The sequence below is a fragment of the Mirounga leonina genome, unplaced genomic scaffold (assembly GCF_011800145.1).
Source record: "Mirounga leonina isolate KUSES-001 unplaced genomic scaffold, KU_Mleo_1.0 Mir_454, whole genome shotgun sequence".
Lineage (NCBI taxonomy): Eukaryota > Metazoa > Chordata > Mammalia > Carnivora > Phocidae > Mirounga > Mirounga leonina.
The window spans coordinates 7001999-7025132 of NW_023270763.1; the positions used below are offsets into that span (position 1 = coordinate 7001999).

Genomic DNA, 23134 nt, shown 5'->3' on the forward strand with positions numbered 1-23134 from the left:
GTCTTAATAGACCCATCCTGTCAGAGGTCATTGCGTGCTTATCTTGTTTCTGGAATGTGAGCTCAATGAATTATTTCTAATTTAGAGTAAATTTCAGAGTTCTTTATAATTCCACGTTGGCTTAGTTTTCATTGTCTACATTCATTATCAGAAATGTGTTTAAGTGTTGTGCTTGCATCTCGTGCAGGCAGTTAATTTTTGACCTGGTCAAGTATACAGTCTGCAGGTCACCGCAGGAGTATTAAAGGCCAGCCACTGACAAGGGAGGCCAACTGTTCAAGGACTGGAAAGCGATAGGCCTTTCATTCACTCCTGGGTTTGTTCTGTTCCAATTAGATACTAGTTCCGTGGCCTTATGTAACCTCTAAGCTTCCGTTTCCTTTTCTTTAAAAAGGGGATAATTCTACCATTTTATGAAGGTTAAATGAGATGGTGAGTGAATTGTCTAGTCTGGCACGTAGTAGGTATTTGCTTTATTTCCTTTCAAACTTAAAGACCACCGGATGACATAGCCCTAATAAAATCTTTTACATCGATTAAACCTTCAAACAGCTATGTCTGTCACAAGACACTGATTTCCCCCCTACTCTCCAGCAGTGTCTGAGACTCCCCGAGCATGAGGTTGGCAGGACTCCCCATGTGTCACTGCATCAACTGACTGTTTTCCCACCCCTCACCAAGTTCTCTTCCATGGTAAACCTTCTTTCCTCACTCTCACTATATTCAGTGTCCGTATGATCTTAAACCTTATGTACTTAAGGTTTGTTTCAGGCCTTAAATTGAGTCTACCACCATGAATCTTTTATTTGTCTTGTCTAGGCTCTTGTTTTATTGGTTATTCTCTTTTGGTTTTTATTTTTTATTTATTTTGTATTTTTTATTTATTTTATTTTTATTTTTTAAAGATTTTATTTGACAGGGAGAGTGCGAGCGCACTAGTAGGCAGAGTGGCAGGCAGAGGAACAAGCAGATGCCCCGCTGAGCAGGGAGCCCCATGTGGGACTCGATCCCAGGACCCTGGGATCATGACCTGAGCCGAAGGCAGATGCTTAACTGACTGAGCCACCCAGGCGCCCCTATTTTGTATATTTTTTAAAGATTTTATTTGAGAAGGAGAGGGAGCACGAGCAGGGGGAGGGGGAGGGGCAGAGGGAGAAGTAGACCCCCGATGAGTAAGGAGCCCAGGCCCTCAGGATCATGACCTGAGCTGAAGGCAGCCACCCAACTGACTGAGCCGCCCAGGCACCCTCGGTTTGGTTTTTAATCACTCCCTCCCCACTGTTTTCTGCTCTTCATGTATAAATAAATGTCTGTGGGCCCTTGATCCTTTATTCTTCTTCTCTATGAAGTATTCCATCTCTGTCCTTCTTTTTAGTATTTCCTTACTTCCTTAATTTCCAACAGAATCCTTTTCTGCTATCTAGCTTTTTTTTGAAATTATTCTCTCCAAACCAGTGACTTCCTAATCCCTGTGGTCAATGGCCTTTTTTCAATCTCCTTTCTCCAAACTTCTGTAGAATTTGGTACTAATGACACACTTTTCCTCCTTCCTTCGATCCCTCTTTCTCCTTTTCTTCATTTTTTATTTTTATTTATTAGTTTTAAATATTTTATTTATTTGACAGAGTGCATCAAGTGAGCGCACAAGCAGGGGGAGCAGCAGCCAGAGGGAGAGGGAGAAGCAGACTCCCCACTGAGCAGGGAGCCCGAGGTGGGGCTGGATCCCAGGATCCTGGGATCATGACCTGAGCTGAAGGCAGATGCTTAACTGACTGAGCCAATCAGCCTCCCCCCTTTTCTTATTTGAGAAAGAGAGTGCATGCCTGCATGCGCGTGCGGGAAGAAGTGGGGGGGGGGAGAGAAAATCCTCCAGCAGACTCCCTGCTGAAGCACAGAGCCTGGACACAGGGCTCTATCCCAGGATCCTAAGATCCTGACCTGAGTCAGATCAAGAGCCTAAACCAACTGAGCCATCCAGGCGCCCCTTCGTTTTTTTTCAATATGAAAATTTCTAAACATTCTGAGAAATAGGGACACTGGTAGAGTGAACACTGTATACAAATTGTGTAGATTTAACAACTAATATTTCACCATATTTGGCTCATCTGTTTTTTTGATACAGTAAATTATAAACATACTGGTATTTCCACCTAAAGACTTAAACTGTGTACTCTACAAAAATATTTTAAAAAGTCATCTAAAAAATTATCCCCACATTAACCCAATACCATTTTCACATTCAAAAATATTAATAATCCTTAATATTTTCTAGCCCCAATTCATATTTAAATTTCTCTATGTGTCTGCAAAATGCCTTTTATAGTTGATTATTTCCAACCAGGATTTAATTAAGGGTCATGCATTGTATTTGTTGTATTTCTTAAGCCTCTTTTAATCTTATATAGAACTTCTGCCTCCCCCATTTTCCTCCCAGTAAGTTGATTTATTGAAGAGGTAGGGTCAGTTGTCTTAAAGAACATTTTCTTATAATTCTGCTTCCTTGTTGTTCTTGTAATTCTCCTTATCGTTCTGCTTCCTTAATATCTATCATTCATCTAATCCAGGGTTTTTCAACAATGGCGCAATTGACACAGGAGGTTGTCTTGCCATTGCAGGATGTTTAACAGCATCCCTGGCCTCCATCCACCAGATGGCAGTAGTGCCCCCTCCCAAGAGTGACCACCAAAAAATTGTTTTCAGAAGTTGCTAAATGACCCCCGAGGGGCCCCAGTTGAGAACCACTGGTCTAATCTCTCCCCTCTCTTTTTCTGCTAGTTCTACTTTTTCTGTCAAACTACATTTATTAAAAATTCATTTTCTCAACTGTTGTTAGTCGAAAACGTATGTAACTACCAGCTAGCTCCTGTAAATAGCCAAAGATAGCCAGAATAACCAGACCCAGAGGGGAATATTATTTTTTTACAAAAACACAGGGAGACCTCTGAGGCATTAGTTGGTTATATAGCTTCTTCTAGAATTAGAAGGTTTTCAGGGGTTCAGATTGTGTCCTGGAATAAATAAGAAGTAGATGGGGGCGCCTGGGTGGCTCAGTCGTTAAGCGTCTGCCTTCGGCTTGGGTTGTGGTCCCAGGGTCCTGGGATCGAGCCCCGCATTGGGCTCCCTGCTCTGCGGGGAGCCTGCTTCTCCCTCACCCTCTGCTTGCCTCTCTGCCTACTTGTGCTCTCCCTCTCTATCTGTCAAATAAATAAAGAAAATCTTTAAAAAAAAAAAAGAAGATGTAGATGGAAGTCATACTTTACTATACTTCTGTGGCCTTATGCCAGTGGGGCACAAGAAAGATTGACCTGTTCCTCCCTGTCCTCCAGCTCCAAGAGCATCAAGAGGAGATTGAGGGGATGATGAATGCCCTTTTCAGGGGCGTCTTTGTGCATCGGTACAGGTGAGTCAATGGGCTCCTCTCTTTGAAGCAGCTGGTCCTTGGTTGTAGAATCTGTAAAAGTAGCAAGGCCGCTCTCCTGACCCTGGTTATTTGGTGAGCCTAGCACTAATGCAGCTGGAGCAAAAACTCTGACAACAGATGTTTTGAATTAGTAAGGTTTAGTTCATCCCCAACTACAAAGGCTCTTGTAAGCTCTTTTGGGAGAGAAAATAAGAGAATAAGGCATTGTTGATATTATTCTGCTCCAACTTTGCAGAAGACTTTCCCATCCACATCTTCCTGGGACTGGAGACCCAGGAAGACAAGAGGACAAGAGCAAAGAGCCAAAAGGCGGGCTTTCCCAAGGATATGCAACCTGGCAGGCCTTTTCCTAGCCCAGCCTGCCGTGTCACTGTGCTAAAAACGGGAGTTTTACACTGTTTGAAAGAACTAGTGGAATTAAGTTAAAAATAGCATCCATATTTTTTTTCACTCTTAACTAGATTTCAGCCTCTGCCTTTCCAGAACTCTTCAGCTGATTTAATCTTTTCTTCAAGCGGAAGTTTGGCCGACGGTTAAATTAACTTCCAAAATCAGTTTTAAAAGGGGCAAGGAGGATAAGCTCAATAATTTTATGCAGTATTACAGACAGAAAATGTTTATTTTTTATGTATTTACATTGGGAGGAGAAGATGAAAGGCATGGGGCAGGGTATTTAGTGAAGAAAATAGATTCTTCTATGGCAGGAAGATGTGTGGGAGGATGGAAAGTGAGTTTGGAAAGAAGGTGATAGGGGGTCAGTTTCTCTCTCTGTGCCTAGGGATGTCCTTCCTGAGATTCGTGCTATCTGCATCGAGGAGATTGGGTCTTGGATGCAAAGCTACAGCACATCTTTCCTCACCGACAGCTATTTGAAATATATTGGCTGGACCCTGCATGATAAGGTGCGTGTTGAAGTCTCTCTTCTCCTTTTCCCCTTACCCTCTTCCTGCCCTAAGATGCTGCAGCTTTTCCTGGTTCTGCCATTTGGAAGCTTCACTAGCGGTCAGCCCATCAAGGAAGACAGTGGACCTCAAAACTCCCCAGTATTGGGTAGGATAAGGCAAAAGAGAGAAGGCTACATCCAGGAGATGGAACACCTCAAAACCAGAGTACAGAGAGAAAGACTTTCCCTAGGAAAAAGTAAGAAAGCTAGGAAAAGCAAGAAATGGATTGGTAAGACAAGTGCTAGGGTGGTAGCCAAAAGGTCCTTTTCATTATGATTGTTAGATTCTGCTGTGATCCTCTTGTTTGTTATCTTTGAGTCATCCCCAAGTCCTCAGCATGCAGGACACCAAGGCCCAGAAAGAGTAATCTACCGGAGGGGTTATGAAGGCCCAGTGGGGGTTAAGTAGAAGAATAGTCAGTCATATTTCCATTTTCCTTGATAGCATCGAGAAGTCCGTCTGAAGTGCCTGAAGGCTCTAAAAGGGCTGTACGGCAGCCGGGATTTGACTGCCCGCCTGGAGCTCTTTACCAGCCGCTTCAAGGTGAAATCGGGACAGTACTCCTGTGCTTGGCTCTGTCTTGTGGTTCCCATTTCCCCACCTCGTCTTTCCATTCCTATTGCTCTTATGTGTCTGTGGCTATCCCAGCATCTGCCTCCATGCCTTCTCTTTAGGAATCTCTCAAATTCTATGAGAGCGTGATGTTTGGGGATGGGTACAATGAAGTATTGAGCGATGTGTTCTTTCCTTACAGGACCGGATGGTTTCTATGGTCATGGACCGAGAGTATGATGTGGCAGTGGAGGCCGTCAAGTTACTAATACTTATCCTGAAGTGAGTCCTGGGGAATGGGGAGGCATGCATCTCAGAGTCTGACCTTTCCAACATCAGACAGGCCCTTCTAGAGTCCTTTCCCTCCACCTATCATAAGTTGACACTTTCTTATGCACAGGTTGAAAGACAGAGGTCATTCCTGAGTTGCAGGATCTCCAGGAAAATTTTCTATCTTCTCTAATTCTCTATACTCCTCTGTCTTCTACTCGCCATTTAAAAGTTCTTTGTCAGTTAATCTTCATTGCTTTTTTTTTTTTTTAATTTTTGGTTCCTCTGGATTGTTCCAAATCCTCATTTGCCTCTCTTTATTTCTAGCCTTAGTTGTGCTAGAGGACAACATCCATAACCACCTGCTTTTTATTCTTTTGTCTTGGCAGGAACATGGAAGGGGTGCTGACAGATGCAGACTGTGAGAGCGTCTACCCTGTTGTGTATGCCTCTAACCGAGCCCTGGCGTCTGCTGCAGGGGAGTTTCTGTACTGGAAGTGAGTAGGGGCCTCTCATTTGTTCCTATGGCGCTGTCTGTTTTCTCTCCTGCATCTGCTGCTGCTCTTCCCAGGGACCACCCACCATACCCGTTAAAGTCTCTTTTGGTGTTGCCTTCCCCCTCTCAACTCCTTGAGGCTTTCCCTGGCTCTGCACCTCTTTCCCTTACAGCTCTCCTTGGACTCTTTCTTTCCCCCATCGTGATTATTCCACTCCTCATTTGCTCCAGTGCGTGGCTCTTTCCCCATGTTCGTTCTACCAGGCTCTTCTACCCTGAGTGTGAGACTAGAACAGCGGGTGGGAGACAGCGACGCCGAAGTCCACGCGCCCAGAGGACTTTTTTCCACCTTCTGCTGTCCTTCTTTGTGGAGAGTGAGGTGATGTATGGGAAGGAGTTATTTGGCTGTTGTGCGTAAGACCTGCTGGTGGAAAAGGATGGGAGCTGGCACTGCAGGAAGGAAAGACGTGGTTTATCAGTATTTACCAGAATTTTCTAATGTGGCTTCATAGCTTAACAGGCACCTTTTTCAAATGAAACCTTATCATTTGCAAGGACATGGGTGGAACTAGAGGGTATTAATGCTAACTAAACGAAGTAAGTCAATCAGAGAAAGAAATCATATCATATGATTTCACTCGAATGTGGAATTTAAGAAACAAAACGGAGCATAGGGGAAGGGAGGGAAAATAAAAATAAGACGAAATCAGAGAGGGAGACAAACCGTAAGAGACTGTTAACTATAGGAAACAAACTGAAGGGTGCTGGAGGGGAGGGGGTGGGGGGAAGGGGGAGCTGGGTGATGGCTATTGAGGGCACGTGATGTAATGAGCACTGGGTGTTACATGCAACTGATGAATCACTGAATTCTGTCTCTCAAACTCAACGATACACTATATGTTAACTAATTGAATTTAAATAAAATAAAATTTAAAAAATTAAAAAAAATGTACCTTTTTCCACAGCTCCATGACCACGCTGCTTACTTAGTAGACAGCCTGTGGGACTGTGCAGCGTCTCAGCTGAAAGACTGGGAGAGTCTCACAAGTCTGCTGCTGGAGAAGGACCAGAGTGCGTGCCTTGTGATAGCCGGAGGAGGGGACCTTTCACCTCCTAGTAGGAAACCAGGAGTCTTAATAAAGGCAGAGGTGTCATGGGCAGTGGGATTTGGAGTGACCTGGAGATGGAGGGTGACTAATTTGTGATTCTGTGTTTTTTATCCTCCTGCCAACCCAGACTTGGGAGATGTGCAGGAGAGCACGCTGATAGAAATCCTTGTGTCCAGCGTTCGGCAAGCTTCAGAGGGTCACCCACCTGTGGGGCGCATTACTGGGAGGAAGGTACGGCATGAAGGGTGGGTGGGTTGGTTAGCAATATTAAATCCAGATAGGCATTGTTCATCTTTATCCTCAGGTGTTGGGTTAGGGTGCCACTTCTCTGCCCCTCAAAGATTCCCATTTCTAGAAAAAGATCTGAAGGAGCTGCCAAATGAATTCTCTCTTCCTTCCAGGGCAGATAAGATTGTAGGGAAGAGGGATACATACACATCCACACTCTCTGGACCCACTGTTTTTCTACATCTTTCCCTCCATCCCCCAAATGATTAATTCCAGGGCTTAACCCCAAAAGAACGGAAGATCCAAGCCGATGACAAGGTGAAGCTGACGGAGCACCTCATCCCCCTGCTCCCCCAGCTCCTGGCCAAGGTAGTGCTGCCCCACCATTCAGTATCTGGGAAAGAGCAGTGAATGGAAGTGGCCTCCAGTGAGGACTGGGAGTAGGGCTTAGCATATATGAGCTAATAAGTAGTTCTCCCTCTCATCCCTGCAGTTCTCAGCTGATGCAGAGAAAGTTGCTCCCCTGCTCCAGCTTCTCAGCTACTTTGACCTCAACATCTACTGCACTAGGCGCTTGGAGAAGGTGAGGAGAGAGGAAAATATAGTTCTTATACAGTGCTGCTTCCTTGCTAGGGCCAGAGGTTCTACTGCCAAGATCTGGTTCTTCTCAAGAACCTGGGTTCCAGAAAAATCAGTAAGTCTTCCCTTTCATAGGCATTCTATCCTTTAAGTTTAATGCTTTCAACTATGTATTTTTTATCTCCCACAGCTCTCCTCCCCTCCAGAAGACTTGCCCCCCCTCCCTTGCTCCCCCGCAACACTATCTTCTCTCACCTCTTTCTGTCAGCATCTGGAGCTGTTCTTACAGCAACTCCAGGAGGTGGTGGTGAAGCACGCAGAGCCCGCGGTGCTTGAGGCAGGTGCTCATGCCCTCTATCTGCTCTGTAATCCTGAGTTCACGTTCTTCGGCCGGGTAGACTTTGCCCGCAGCCAACTGGTGGATCTGCTGACTGACCGCTTCCAGCAGGAACTTGAAGAGCTGCTGCAGGTAGGACCTGGAGCTGAAAGATGGGACACCCCAAACTTGGGTCAGAGAGGGCCACAAGATGGGGAACGTGGATCTGTGAATTCTCGGGAAAATCCCACTGTGGATCTTCTTCCTTCCTCAGTCATCCTTCCTCGATGAGGATGAGGTGTATAGTCTGGCAGCCACTCTGAAGCGCCTCTCTGCCTTCTACAAGTGAGCAGCTCACCTCCGTTCCTTCTCCTGTGTCTGTCAGTGTCTGTGGCGTTGATTCCTGAGTAATGTTTCCCTCTCCTCCCCAAAGTGCTCATGATCTGAGTCGCTGGGAGCTCTATGAGCCATGCTACCGGCTCCTCCGGAAGGCTGTGGACACAGGAGAGGTTCCTCACCAGGCAAGTAGACGAGTCCGAGATGAGTCTGAGAGGAACATTTCAGGGTTCTGGGTTCTAGGTGGCCAACAATGCCAGGCAGTCCCAGTCCCGGGAGTGTGGAGTAGACCCAGGAGGAAAGTCGTGTGCACGTTGTGCCTTCCGTTCCACTCTAGAAGGTGAACTGTACTTTCCGGTGCCTGAAAACAGCCACCCTCTCCCTTTTCCTGGGAGTAAAGGATAACATTGAGGGCTTCTAGGAGATGACAGATAAATAAGGAAGAGGTGGCATGCCTAGCCAAGACAGAATTCTCTGAAGATTCTCCAGATTCAGTGCTTTTTTCCCCCCAGAGAAGGAATCAGGTGTCCCCTAATCTCATTTTCTCTCTTCACTGCTTTTGTTTCTCTTCACTGCTTTGGGTGTGTGTTGCCTATTTGTCTTTCCCTTTCTTTCTCCCTTCCTCCCTATCTGCTCATTCTCCTGATCTCCATCTAGGTAACGTTTGGTTGTTACAGGTGATCCTGCCAGCCTTGACTCTTGTCTATTTTTCCATTCTCTGGACACTAACCCACCTTTCTGGATCAGGTGCCTCCCAGGTGAGTCTGAGTCTGAGTAGGGACAATGGGAATGGAAAGGCCTGTGTCTCCATTCCTCCTCATTAAGCCACTGTCTCCACAGAAGCACCTGTTGAGTTTGAAGGGCAGGATGGTGGCTTTCTGCGAACTCTGCCAGAGTTGCCTCTCAGATGTGGATTCGGACATCCAGGAGCAGGTTGGCATGTACTCGGGTGGGACCAAGGAGACACGCCTCTCCCTGTGGTCCGAGGAAGCCTTGTTCTAAGGGGGAGATTAGCTGCGTAATTTCTGTCTCGATCAATATCCTGTCCTTTTTAAGCATTCTCTTTTTCCCAACAGGCTTTTGTTTTATTAAGTGATCTACTTCTCATCTTCAGCCCTCAGATGATCGTAGGGGGTCGTGATTTCCTTAGACCCCTTGTCTTTTTTCCTGAAGCTACTCTCCAGTCTGAACTAGCCAGCTTCCTCATGGACCACGTCTTCATCCAGCCTGGAGAACTGGGCAGTGGTACAAGGACTCAATACCTGGGGCTCAGGAAGGGTCTGGGGCTTGGGCCTGCCTCAGGCATTTGAGGGCAGGAGTCCTAAATCGGTGGTTCTGATATTTCCATTCTGCATTTCATGTGAGCCAGGTCATTCCCAGGAGGATCATCTACAGATAGAACAGCTACACCAGCGGCGCCGCCTCCTGGCTGGGTTCTGCAAACTCTTGCTTTATGGGGTCCTGGAGATGGATGCAGCCTCAGATGTGTTCAAACACTACAACAAGGTGGAGTGGAGTGACATCAGGCTGAGGACAGCTGGAACTTCAGACACTGGAGCACTCTGGGAAGGAGGGTGGGGGAGATGATGCTATCAGGCTTGAAGGGAAAGTGCGAGGAAGAAGGCAACAGGAGTTTGGAATAAAGGGACAAAGAAGAGTCAGTAAATAATCATGGGAAGAAAGCTGTTAGGAGGAAATTCATTGGAAAGAAAATCTTACTCTTTCTGTCCAGAATCTTTTTTTTTTCTTTCTGTGAATGCAGTCTCCATAAACTGGGTGTAATATAAGAAGAAAAAAAAGAATGGAAGAGGTATCAATCCTTACAAGATATCTAGATGTTTCCTTGACTCACCATTGTATTGATTTATGTTTATTTTGAGCACTTACTCTGGGCCAGATACCATTCCAGGCACTAAGGACACAGTGGTGAGCAACACAGAGTAAAGTTCCTGCTTCACGGAGTCTCCCTTCTAGTGGGGGAGAGGCAAACAGTGAAGGCTTCAGTGCTGCAAAGAGAGCGGATGGTGGCAAGCTTATTACTCTCCTTCTCCAAGAAATGGGCTCAGGGCAGAGTTGCTTCCCTTATTTTTTTGTCTAAACTCTGATGTCTTTGGGCCCGGACCTGTTGGCTAGAGAGGAGGTCCAGTCTGAGTTGTTTTATACTTCAATTCATGTTTCCTGACCTAAGGTACTTTAGGAAGGACACACGATGAGTGTAAAGGAAGAAACAGAATGGAATGTCTTGTCTTGTGGTCAAACATTATCTTCCCCATTTCCTGTCCCTCAGTTCTACAATGACTATGGTGACATTATCAAGGAAACACTAACTAGAGCAAGGCAGATTGACCGGAGTCATTGTTCCCGAATCCTGCTGCTGAGCCTCAAGCAGGTACTCCCTTCTGCCTGGAGCACCTCAGGCCTATGATATGCCCTCCCTGTAGCCCACCAACTGTCTGCTCACCCTCAGCCATGTAGGGTGTGAGAACCTTACAAACAGGAACTAATTTATTTTGACTCTACTTGACAGTCTCCTTTGTAACTAGTAGGTCCGTGGAAAGTATTAGCTGAGGGGCAGTTTCCACCCTAACTCCATAGAAATTCAACTATATTAGGACATAGGAGCACCATCAGTAAGATGATAGAAATTCCTAATTTTCTTCTAGTTTGTTGTCTCTTAGTCCCATTAGTTACTACAGATATTTGTTTTGTTCTAGAGAAAGGGTGAAGACTCTCTGTGCTGCAGGGGGTCAGGGGTAGGGACAGTGTCCTGGCAGGAAAGAGTAAAAGTAGCAGATGGCTTCCCAAGCCCTTTAGAATTGGCCAAGAAGGGAATGCTGTACTTCTCTATTTCCACTTTGTTCCTCCCTTTCCCAAATGTACCATGTTTCCTGGACACAGTTGTACACAGAACTGCTGCAGGAACAGGGGCCCCAGGGCCTGAATGAGCTTCCAGCCTTCAGTGAGATGAGGGACCTGGCCCGAAGGTTTGCCTTGAGCTTTGGACCCCAGCAGCTACAGAACCGTGACCTTGTGGTCACGCTACACAAGTAAGGAAGTATTGGTTGGAGGTCAGCGTACTTGGATCTTTCTAAGAGGGCTGAGCCAGAGGCTGTGTACAGGGAGAACGGAAGTCTGGTTTTGGATGGAGGGATAAGCATGTTGAGAAGGAGCAATCAGTTTGGCCAGTGGGTATTCTCTGGGAGACAAACTGAGGGCGGGGAGGGTGCACTTGGACAGGATGCTTCAGCCCTGGGAGGGAAGTGAGGAGGGACTATCTTCCTAAAATAATTCTGCTCAACCAAGGGAAGGCATCAAATTCTCCTTGTCTGAGCCTCCTCCAGCTGGCTCCTCCGGTCAGCCCCCAAACCTGGCATTCCTGGAGCTCCTTTCCGAGTTTTCCCCCCGACTCTTCCATCAGGACAAGCAGCTGCTGTAAGTTAGTGGGTGGGTGGATAATGACGTGGATTAGGGAAGAAGGGAATGGTGAGGGCCCTGCGAGCAACTCAGCCTCTTCGTCCCACCCCTTCCTTAGACTGTCCTACCTGGAAAAGTGTCTGCAGCGTGTCTCCCAGTCACCTGATTGTCCCTGGGGTCCAGTCACCACCTACCGCCACTCCCTCAGCCCTGTGGAGAACACAGCAGAGGCCAGCTCCCAGGGCTACCCCCGCTCCAAGAAGAGGCGCACTGAAGGTAAAGTACTGTGTGTGTGGGTATCAGGGTACTCGGCACTACTGCCTTTCTTTAGAGCCAATTCTTAGATAAGCAGCATATGGTCTTTTGCCTCCTTCAAACTTTTGTCTTTGGTCAAATATTTCACTGAGCATCTGTTGTCATTAAGCGGTATTCATTTTCTTCAAGGTTTATCTGCCAAGTAAAAATAGCAAACCTTTGTGAAAAATAAAATAGAAACTGATGATAAAACCAAAGATTGAATGAAGAAATCTGTACATTTAGGGAGCCCCTCCTTGCATCTAGTATTCTGTTATTTTCCAGATTTTAAAGATTTTTACACAACCTTCATGATTTTTTTTTTACTTTCAGATCACTGATTTTTTTCTTTAATTTTTTTAATATAGTTTCATTTTAAGTGATAATATCCTAGAAATCACAAGTTTGATGAGTTATGTGTTTTCAAGTGAACATTTTAAAATACTCATTCTCCCCATCTCTCAGCCGTAGTCAGAATCACTCATCTACTTCCTGTCTCTGGATTTGCCTATTCTAGACATTCATATGGTGAAATCATACAGTAGGTGGCCTTGTGTGGCTGCCTTCATTCACCCAGCAGAATATTTTCAAGGTCCATCCATGTTTTAGCATATATCAGTACTTCATACTTTTTTTTTTTTTTTTAAAGATTTTATTTATTTGAGAGAGTGAGAGAACACAAGCTGGGGGGGTGGGGGCAGAGGGAGAAGCAAACTCCCCACTGAGCAGGGAGCCCGACGAGGGGCTCGATCCCAGGACTCCAGGATCATGATCTGAGCCAAAGGCAGGCACCCCAGTACCTCATACCTTTTTATGGCCAAATATTCTATTGTATGGCTATGCCACATTTTATATATCCATTTGCCAGTCGATTGACATCTGGGTGGTTTTCATTTTTTTCTTTTTTTAAAGATTTTATTTATTTATTTGAGAGAGCGAGAATGAGAGAGAGTACATGAGAGGGGGGAGGGTCAGAGGGAGAAGCAGGCTCCTAGCTGAGCAGGGAGCCCGATGTGGGGCTCGATCCCGGGACTCCAGGATCATGACCTGAGCCGAAGGCAGTCGCTTAACCAACTGAGCCACCCAGGCGCCCTTCATTTTTTTCTTTTAATTGGAGTGTAGTTGACATACAGCTTCCCATTAGTTTCAGGTGTACAACACAGTGATTCTGTAACTGTATGACAACTTTATACATTATGCTAGCTCACCGTAAGTGTAGTGATCATCCATCACCATAGAGCGCTGTCACGTATCACTGACTTCCATCCCTGTGACTTCCTCATTTCACAGCTGGAAAGCCTGTACCTCACTCCCTTCCGTTTTGCACATCCCCCCACCCCTCTGCCAACCACCAGTTCTCTGTATTTATGGGTCTGTTTCTGCTTTTGTTCATTTGTTTTGTTTTTTAGATTCCACATATAAGTAAAATTGTATCCTTATTTGTCTTTGTCTGATATTTCACTTAGCATGATACTCTCTGGGTCCATCCACGTTGTCACAAATGGCAAGATCTCTTTAAGACAAGTGGAGTATTACTCTGTTTTATGTGTACACTGTATACTCTTTATCCATTCGCCGATCGATGGGCTGCTTCCATGTTTTGACTGTTATATATAATGCTGCTGTGGACATTCATGTGCAGGTTTTTGTGTGTACATGTTTTTAATTTTCTTGAGATATACCTATGAGTGGAATTGCCAGATCTTTTGCAGAAACTACCAAACTGTTTTCTAAAGTGCCTGCATCATTTACAGTTTGTGCAGCAATGTATGAGGGCCGCAGTTTCTCCACATTCTTTACAACACTTATTATTGTCTTTCCTATTTTTCCCATCTCCTAGTGGTCATGAGGTGGTATCTCCTCGCCTAAATTTGCATTTCCCTAATAACTAATGTTGAGCATCTTTTCATGTGCTTATTTGACCATTTGTATCTTCTTCGGAGAAATGTCTATTCAGATCCTTTGCTCATTTTTAAATTGGGTTCTTTGTCTTTTTGCTGAGTTGTAAGGGTTCTTTATATACTCCAGATACAAGTCCTGTATCAGTTCAGGATATACAAAAATTTTCTCCCATTCTGTGGGTGGTTTTTTCATTTCCTTGAAGGAAAAAGTTCCTAATTTTGATGAAATCCAGGTTATTTAGTTTCTTTTTTGTTGTTTGTGCTTTGGTGTCATAGCTTGAAAAATCATTGCCTAATCTAAGATCATGAAGCTTTTACACCTGTGTTTTCTTCAAAAGTTTTCTTGTCTTAGCTCTTTGACTTCGGTCTGTTATCCATTTTGAGTAAATCTTCGTATATGGTGTGAGGTAGAGTATAACTTTTTTTTAATGTCTTTTGTGTACCACTTAAAAGTATTTTTAGATCACCAGGAAACTCCTTTAATCAGTTAACTAATATTTGTTAAGGACCTATTCTGTGCATGATACTGTGTTAGGTGTTTTAGAGGCTGGGAAGGATCCTCAAGCAGCTTACTGTGTAATAGAGAAAATGCATTTATAGAAAATTTAAATTATGAACAGTCACCAGTAAATAACTTCCTGAGGGTTTTAAGAATTGACAGATGTGTGTTTTAGAGTTCAGGGAAGGAAGGTATCACTTTGAGTTTAGTTGATCTAAAGCCTATGAAGGCTTCACCAAGAAGATGGAATTTAAGTGGAGCTTGAAAAATGGGTAAGATCTTATGTAAGCTGAACAGATGAAGGAGGAGTAGCACGAGCAGGACATGGGAAGGTATGTGTCAGCCAAGCATGTACATGTATTGGTCGGTTTGCCTAAAACACAGGGTTTGTAAAGGTAGGAGAAAACTGAAGAGACTGGTTCCATTGTTCATTCAACAGGTATTTATTGAGCGCTGTGTGCTGGGAATAGGGCAGTGCATGAAAAAAGACAAATCTCTTTTCTTTAGAGAGTGGCAGGTTGTGTGCTGTGTGCTGTGGTGGGAAGGCAGGAAGAGGGCTGGCAAACACTGGGGAGGCGGGAGCTGCAGTCTCCTTGCGAGGGATGGGGGAAGCCTGGCAGAGCCTCCGAGTGTTGGGCACAGACCTCAAGGAAGGGGGGAGGGGTTGCCTGATGTATAGAGAAGAGCGTACCGAAAGGGCGCCACTGCACAGGACATGTGCCTGGCATGTTCTGAGAACAGGCAGGCCAGATGGCAAATGGAGGGTATGTTGGATATAAGGCCGAAGAGATTGGAGGAGCCCAGACCATATGAAGCCAAGTAAAGACTCTGGCTTTTACTCAACAGTGAAATGGGAGGGGTGCCTGGGTGTCCTGGGATCAAGCCCCGCATCGGGCTCCCTGCTCAGCGGGAAGCCTGCTTCTCTCTCTCCATCTCCCACTACCCCTGCTTGTGTTCCCTCTCTTGCTGTGTCTCTCCCCGTCAAAAAAAATAAAATAAAATCTTAAAAAAAAAAACAAAACCAGTGAAATGGGAAAACAGAGCATTTGAGCAGAGGAGATCTGCCTTCTGTTATTAAAGGATCCTTCTGGCTGCTGTGTTGAGAATTGACTGTAGAGGGGCAAGGGCAGAAGCAAAGGGACCAGCAAGGAAGCCATGGAGTGGATAGACTGGGGGGAGTGGTGGAGGTGGGGAGAAGTGGCCAGATCCTGGATATATTTCTAAGGTATCACTGATAGGATTTCCTGACAAACAATGTGGGATCTAAGACAGGAGCTGAAGGTGGATTTGGCCTGAAAAAAAGATTTTGACCTAACAACGGTTATTGATGGCATGGCTACCAACGTAGATGGGTAAAGTAGGGAGTGAGAAGAACAGGACTTGAGTATTAGCCATGTTGTTGCAGGTGAAAATGCTGGACAGACAGCGGGGGGAAAGGAGTCTGGAGTTCAGGGGAGAGGCAAACACTTGAGATAAATTTGGGAGTTGGTATTTAAAAATGTGAACCTGTGTGGCTAAGGAAGCCAGTGAAGATGGAGGACAGGACAGACTGAAGGGCTGAGCCCTTGGGCATCGCACCATGAATAGGCTGGGGAGAGGAGGAAGGCCCACCTGGTCCTCCCTGGGGATACAAAGTCACACGTGTGGGGTTTTTTGTTTTTTTTTTTTCAATTTGGCTTTTTTTTTTTTAAGGATTTATTAGAGAGTGCATGCGCACTCGCACCCGGGTAGAGGGGCAGAGGGAGAAAGAGGGAGAGAGAATCCCGAGCAGACTCCCCACTGAGCACGGAACCGGATGCAGGGCTCCACCTCACGACCCCAAGATCATGACCTGAGCTGAAGTCAGGAGTCGGACGCTTAACGGACTGAGCCTCCAGGCGCCCCAAAGTCCTACGTGTAGCTCTTCCTTGTTTTCTCTAGTCCTCCGCTTAGACCAGTAGCAGCTCACTTTCCAGTGACTGGTTTCAGCACACAGACATGGCTGTGGGACAGAGGGTAACGGGGGTGTGAACATTTACAGTTGACAAATATTCATATATATTTTTTAAAGATTTTATTTATTTATTTGACAGATAGCAAGAACAGGAACACAAGCAGGGGGAGTGGGAGAGGGAGAAGCAGGCTTCCCGGCAGAGCAGGGAGCCCGATGTGGGGCTCGATCCCAGGACCCTGGGACCACGACCCGAGTTGAAGGCAGATGCTCAACCGACTGAACCACCCAGGCACCCAGACAAATATTCATATTGGTTTGAAAATACTATCACCTGGGTTTTCTGAGATAACCTTGGATTCTTTCTTCTCTTCTGCCTTCTCGGGTCTCTGCAGGAGAGGCTAAGGCCGTGAGTCCCGGTGTTCCACTTCTCCTTCAGATCAGCTCGCTGGTGCTGCGGTCACCTCATTTTTCCTGGCTTTTAGAAAATCCAGTCTCCCATTTTTCTATTCTCGCTAGCCCTCATGCTTCCACCCTTGTGGCTTCTGGTCCCCAAACTCTAAAGCCATTTTACGCCTTTTTTTTTTCCGCTTTCCTTCAACAAGCTCTAGATACCATTCTGTAAGCCTTACTTTTTAGTAAGTAGGATTATACTCGTTTTTATCCTAACATAACGAGGCCATATAGGTTTTCCATTCTCTTCTGAACTTTTGCGAACCAAACCCTGGGCAGGTCTTGAAACCGTAGGAAAGATCTGTGGCAGTCCCTGGTCTCCAGTGACTACGCGTGCCTGTTTCTCCTCAGGCCCCTCCAGGCAACCGAGAGGGGATGCCTCTTCATCCCAGGAAGAAAGCCTGCAGCTGAACAGCATCCCGCCCTCACCCACCCTCACCTCCACAGCGGTGAAGAGGGCGCAGCCCCTGAGGGGGTTGGAAGAAGTGGAGGAAGAAGGCAGCTCAGAACCGGAGCTTACCCAAGGGTGAGGGCCGAGGGCAGCAGCATCCGGGCATCTGGTCTTGGTGTCTGGCTGCCTCCATCCTGCCATTTCTGTTCTCTTGTTCCTCCTGTGGCACTCCATCCTTCTTGGGTTCATCCCTGCACCTTTCCCATTTTCTTAGCTTGGGATTTTCTTTTTCCCTCCACGTTTTTCTCGTGTAACATTGCCCACCATCCCCTTTTTACCCTTTACTTTTACCCCCATCCCTGATCCTACTTCATTCCCAACAGCCAGCCCCTTTCAGGTAACCAGAGGTCAAGGTTCTCGAGTCCACAGCATTTCCGGACTCTGCTCAACCCTTCAGGTCCTGGTTTGGGCACCCGGCTGACCCGGTGAGCTTCTCATTGTCTTCTGTCCTCACTTCACATTTGGCGGCCACTGTGAGGGGTTCTCCCGTGACCCACTGCTTCTGTGCCCATACTTTTTGGACATGTTTAAATCACAGACCACTTCCTTCCAGGATAGTGTGTGCCCCTGGCTTGTAGAACTGACAGGAGGAGAGCTGCTCTGATGGAAGCAGCAGCGGGAACCTGGAGCCCGCTCCCTGCATGCCCATCCCCGCTCCCCCGGGTGCCTCCCAGGGACTCTCAGGGCTCGTCCGTAAGCAGCAGTGTAAGAGCCTCTGCCCTTTGCTCCTGCCCTCAGCCTCAGCCTTATGGAAGAGGATGAAGAAGAGTTGGAAAGTCACAATGAGTTAAGTGAAGAATGGCAAGATACAGACAAGGTGAGTAGACCCGACATTCTCTTCTCCCTTTAGAACTAGAGGTAACTATGATAGAGAAGCTAGAATGATTCTCCTCTGTTGTCCTGACAATGCCCTTTCTCTGAAAGCTGCTGAGGATTTTTTTTAAAGAATCACAGAGTAAAGGAGGGAGATTTGTAAGTTGCTTTGTACTTTGCTTGGACTTCTATTAAAGAAGGGAGGGAAAACAAAAATACCAAAAAGGACTCGGATAACCTTCCCTCCCTCAATCCCCATATAAGTATTTTGCCTCTGAGCCTAAGAGTTGAAAGGAGTCCCAGAGCTAGAGACGATGGACGGTCCCCTGGTCCCACCGTTCCTCCCCCTCCCCCCAGTTCCTCCACTCACTCCGTTTCCCACCCTGGCCCACCTGCTTCCTCAGGAGCAAATAGCTCCAGGCCAGTAGGAGCACATGGAAGCTGTGAGGTGAGCTGAGTCCTCAGCTCTACCGCTTTGTCAAGTTAGCTTCTCTTAACTCCTCAACCTCTTCATCTTTCAAATGGAGCTTGTAAACTGAGACGGGTTGTGTGTCCGCTGCTGTTACTCTCCTCCCTTCTCTGCTCTTTGTGGGGGAAAGAAAGGGCAGAATACTGCAGGGGAATGGAGGGTCTTGTACTCAGAAGCACAAACACAACGACGTCTTCAAACAGACTAGAGAGCAAGGCCTCTATCAAAATGGTCTTTCTTAGGTGCCTCCTTAGCGCAGTAGGCAGCGCATCAGTCTCATAAAATGGTCTTTCCTGAAGTTCCCTCAGGAAAAATGCCATTCTCTGGTTCCAAACTGAACAAATTTAAGGGCCTCAGTTGGCAAGCCAGGAGAGGAGGCACCTCTAGGTCTGAACCTTCGCCCACTGTCCCTTTGCTGGTCTCCCCTCCCTGGCTGCTGCAGGGACCCAGCTTGGAAAGGGCCCTTGGTTATTGTTTGCCATGTGACGGACTGACTTCTGCCCGCTCTCTCTAGCACTCTTCTCCCAGCGAGCACGGGCTGGACCTCTTAGATTCTACAGAGCTGAACCTTGAGGTGAGTGTCCCCACACAAGATTGTGGAAGGCAGTTTAGAGGAGTTGTGTCCTTGGGAGGTGTTGTAGGTAACCTCTGTCGATGTAGTAGGCGGAAAGATAGGCCATAGCCCGTGGCCGGTCCTCTCCGCTGTTTTTGGAACCTTAGGAGTAGCTGTGGGGGGAGGGTAGGAGGAGAACTAGAATGGTCACCTGGGGGAGCTCACTGTCATCTCTTTGCCCTTTGGGCTGTTTTGTCTCTGTGTTTTCATCTTTCCCCTTACAGGATTTCTGACAGGACTCTGTGCCCCTCCCACCTCCACTCCCCACCTCAACTTGGAAAAGGCAAATAGGAGAAGAGAGCAGAAGGAACCATTACTTCCAGGCCCCACCCTGGTCTTTGAAGGGAAGGAGAGGTGGGCTGTGCCTTTCTAACCTAACCTAACCTTTCTCTGATGATGTTGGGCTAGAGAAGCCTTAGGCCCCCTGTCCTTCTTAATGCTCCCCGGCTCCGTCCCGGTGTTGAGTGCCTTTTTCCTGCTGTGTCTGGAGTGGGTGGGGGCTTTACCTCAGTATGGGAGAGGCGCTGCCTCCCTGTGCTGAGTGGAAAGAGCCCAACAGTTTCCTGTATTTTGGGAACAGCTTTCCCAGCCTCTTTTGTACCCTAGTGATTAGCTCAATAAACATGTTTCAAGCAGCTGGTTCCTGGGTTGTGGCTTGAGATTGTTAAACTAATGCCCATCAGGTTCTTTGCTGGTGTCTTAAGCGGCTCTGCCTCGCTCGCCCCATGGCCCAGGGTACAGACAGATGCCGGCCTTTCACGTGCCCCCAAGTGCTTTCATGTATTGGCTCGAGGCTGCTCAGTAACTGGGACACATGGTGAGGCAGAGGAACTGGGAAGACACTGGCTACCTTTCAGTAGTTTCTCTAGAGAGCACCGAGGAGGGCAGGCAGAATCCCTGATGGCTGGAGCGTGGCCTCTCTCACCTACACCGAGAACAGACCATACACCTTGGCAGCCTTCACCCAAGGGTTCTTTCCAGGGGGAGGTTCGTGACTTCATCCCCAAGACACCTGTTATAACTTGAAATTGGATAGAATCTCAGTGTCGGAGTTAGGAGGAAACTTAGCAAAGGGGTTCCAAATGTCCAACCCCAAAGCCCAAGACGTCGATGCTGCCTTCCCCAGCTGGTTCCTCACCAGGTCCTGTCATGTCATTTTGCAGAATCTCTCTCATCTGTCAGTCTCCTCGCTCAGTGCAGCCATCATCTCTCACTCAGGCCACCTCTGGAAACCTTCCTCCTTCAGACTCTTTTGTTCTCGTTCTGCTTCTTAAAAGAGCACAGCACCTCTGCTCTCTCTTTGCCCCCTGACAAGCACGCGGATATGTGAAGACACTCTCGTCGCGTTCTATTTTGACTGTTTAAGCCCTTCAGCCTCCTCCCTGTCCTGGGCATCTGCTTTAACTCCGGGTTCTCACTGTGGTCTCCCAAGCTGGATACAGCCAATCGGCTGGTGGTCTGTGCAAAAGGAATCCTGACTTCCCGTGATCTGGTCACTCAGCCAAACTCATTTCTTCCTTCTCCTCCCTTCCTCTCCAGCACCCTCTCCCCCAGATAGACGCTAAAGGTGGATTTAGGAGTCTCTTTGGAAAGGCAGCTGACCTACTCAGAGATCTTGAATCTGTATTAAGGGGGAACAGGTCCAGGGAAAGAAGCCCTTCCTATGGGATCTGGAATGGAGTGGAAGACTAAGGTGAACATAGGAGGTCACTAAGGATCCAGGAGGAGAAAGATTCCCAAGTTATTTAAATACCAGCCAAGCTGAGGGTACTTCACAAGATCAAAAGAAAAACTCGGCAGCTCTGTAAATATGGAGATCTTTATGCATCCAGATGGTGCAGGGTGGTGAATTGAGCCTCAACCCTAGAATATTTGCAAGTTTTATATCATGCTCCCCAAATTGTTTAACACTCTTTATGGAGGGGGTGGGTCTAGATCCTCTCCCCTGGAATATGGGCTCTGTGATTGCTTAATAGAATATGGTGGACTGATGCTGTGCCAGTTTCTGAACGCTGAATTAAACTAGCAGTTTCCAACGTCCTGTTTCTTGACCTGCTCACTCTTGGAGCCCAGCCCCAAGCAGGCACATGGAAAGGCAATGTTTGGGGGTCCAGCTAGCAGCCCTGGCTGAAGTCCCAGCCTGTGTCCAGTATCAACCACCAGACGTGCTTCAGATATGAACCAGATGATTGTAACGCCCCAGGCCTCATCTTTTCTGTGCCTTTTCCAGATTCCTGACCCATAGAATCTATGAGCACTATAAAATGTTTACACTTAATTTGGGGTGGTTTGTTACATAGCACTAGTAATTAAAAGAGAACCTTAGAGTCCTAAGACTCCAAAAGTTTGGGCATGTCTGTCAGTTAAAAGAATTATATAAACATTTACCAGTTTTTTTTAAAGATTTTACTTGACAATGAGAGAACGTGCACACGAGTGAGCACAAACAAGGGGAGATGCAGAGGGAGAGGGAGAAACAGGTTCCCCAGTGAGCAGGGAGCCCGATGTGGGGTTCGATCCCAGGACCTTGAGATCATGACCTGAGCCGAAGGCAGACGCTTAACTGAGCCATCCAGGCGCCCTTATTTATTATACACATTAAAAATGTAATGGTGCTTGGGTAGCTCAGTCAGTTAAGCATCGACTCTTTATTTCAGCTCAGGTCATGAGCTCAGGGTTGTGAGATCGAGCCCTGAGTTGGACTCCATGCTGAGCGTGGAACCTGCTTAAGGTTCTCCCTCTCCCTCTGCCCTTCCGTCCACCCACCCCCCTGCATGTGCTCACTCTCTTGCTCTCTCTCTTACTCTTTCAAAAAACAAAACAAAAAACCAACCCAAAAGTAATGGGTGAGTTAATGAAATAAATGTCTTGAAATATTTTATTAATAGTACAAAATACCTTTTTGCTCTAAAAAAATAGCAAAGTGAGAAACATTTTTTAAATCATAGTCTAATGTTTTCTGAGGTTCTTGTTGAAAGTTCAGTTTATTTGGGTAATTATTTTTTATGGTCTACATAACAGAGGAGTACCTCTCAAAACCTTGTAAATCCAAATGGAATAGGTGCTTCTTTGGCTGCATTTACTGGTTTTTGTTTTTGTTTTTTAATAGATGAGCCAAAACCCCCTAAATTTTTTCACTTGGAAGACTTAAACAGGTCAGAAAATGATTTCCAGTACAGTGACCGTGTGTTTAGAGGGCATATGCATGGTTAGGACTACAAAACCCACTGCATCTTCGAGCATGTAGACTGCAGGCCAGCAGCAGCTTTGGGTTTGTGTCTTACTTTAGGACGCTGATCTGATTGGAGGTGAACACTGGGATCCCAATGAGAGCACCAGTGTCACTTAGTGGTAATAAAAGTTACCTTCATTGTATTCTTATCTTTAAAAATGAGAAATGTTGGTCAGTTTGTCCTGCATGACAGCAGTTGATACCTTGTGTACCACCTGAGGTTCAAACACCCCCCCCCCCCAAAAACCACAGCTCTAGGGGATGTTGTGCCAGTAAACGTCTTGCTAACAGAGGCGGGGCCGTGGGCTTCAGAGCAACAGCCCTGAGTGGCCAGGCCCCAGCCAAGCTGGACCTGGAGTGGAGGCCTGCTTGGGTAAGAGAGGTGGAGGCCTCTGCACAGGCTGACCTTACCTGGGTTGACAGGTGACACCGAGCAGTGCTTTTCAGGGGACTGGCACTGCTGTGCATTGCCTGTTAGCTTATTGTCGAATAATAGCTTTTTTTTTTTTTTTTTTTAAGATTTCAGAGAGCAAGTGCATGCACACACACACACACACACACACGAGCTTAGGGGCAGGGTGCAGAGAGAAGCAGACTCCCAGCTGAGTGGGGAGCCCGATCCCAGAACCTGGGATCATGACCTGAGCCGAAGGCAGACGCTTAACGACTGAGCCACCCAGGTGCCCCCCGCAAATAATAGCTTTTAAATTATTTTAAATCATCTTCAATTAAGGCTTTTTCTTTTTTAACCTTTGTTGTGGCCAGGAGCTGCACCAGAAGGTGAGTTGGTTGTGGTCTCTCCTAAATTATAAAG

General features: G+C 46.6%; 1 protein-coding gene across 1 annotated transcript in view; it reads left to right on the forward strand.

Annotated features, from left to right (window-relative positions):
- Positions 1–21218, forward strand: part of STAG3 (stromal antigen 3) — a 31278-nt gene extending 10060 nt beyond the window's left edge. Inside the window, exons 9-34 of the mRNA XM_034988489.1 lie at positions 3327–3400; positions 4200–4323; positions 4810–4908; positions 5120–5199; positions 5577–5684; positions 5948–6062; positions 6649–6754; positions 6920–7023; positions 7297–7389; positions 7514–7603; positions 7868–8068; positions 8190–8260; positions 8349–8436; positions 8929–9009; positions 9092–9184; positions 9328–9496; positions 9621–9757; positions 10539–10640; positions 11150–11298; positions 11555–11683; positions 11784–11941; positions 17094–17268; positions 17517–17618; positions 17932–18010; positions 18990–19049; positions 19313–21218. Of these exons, the coding sequence (XP_034844380.1) occupies positions 3327–3400; positions 4200–4323; positions 4810–4908; positions 5120–5199; positions 5577–5684; positions 5948–6062; positions 6649–6754; positions 6920–7023; positions 7297–7389; positions 7514–7603; positions 7868–8068; positions 8190–8260; positions 8349–8436; positions 8929–9009; positions 9092–9184; positions 9328–9496; positions 9621–9757; positions 10539–10640; positions 11150–11298; positions 11555–11683; positions 11784–11941; positions 17094–17268; positions 17517–17618; positions 17932–18010; positions 18990–19049; positions 19313–19321 (2796 nt within the window). The 3' untranslated portion in view covers positions 19322–21218. The remainder of the gene's footprint in view (positions 1–3326; positions 3401–4199; positions 4324–4809; positions 4909–5119; positions 5200–5576; positions 5685–5947; positions 6063–6648; positions 6755–6919; positions 7024–7296; positions 7390–7513; positions 7604–7867; positions 8069–8189; positions 8261–8348; positions 8437–8928; positions 9010–9091; positions 9185–9327; positions 9497–9620; positions 9758–10538; positions 10641–11149; positions 11299–11554; positions 11684–11783; positions 11942–17093; positions 17269–17516; positions 17619–17931; positions 18011–18989; positions 19050–19312) is intronic.
- Positions 21219–23134: the final 1916 nt, after the last annotated feature.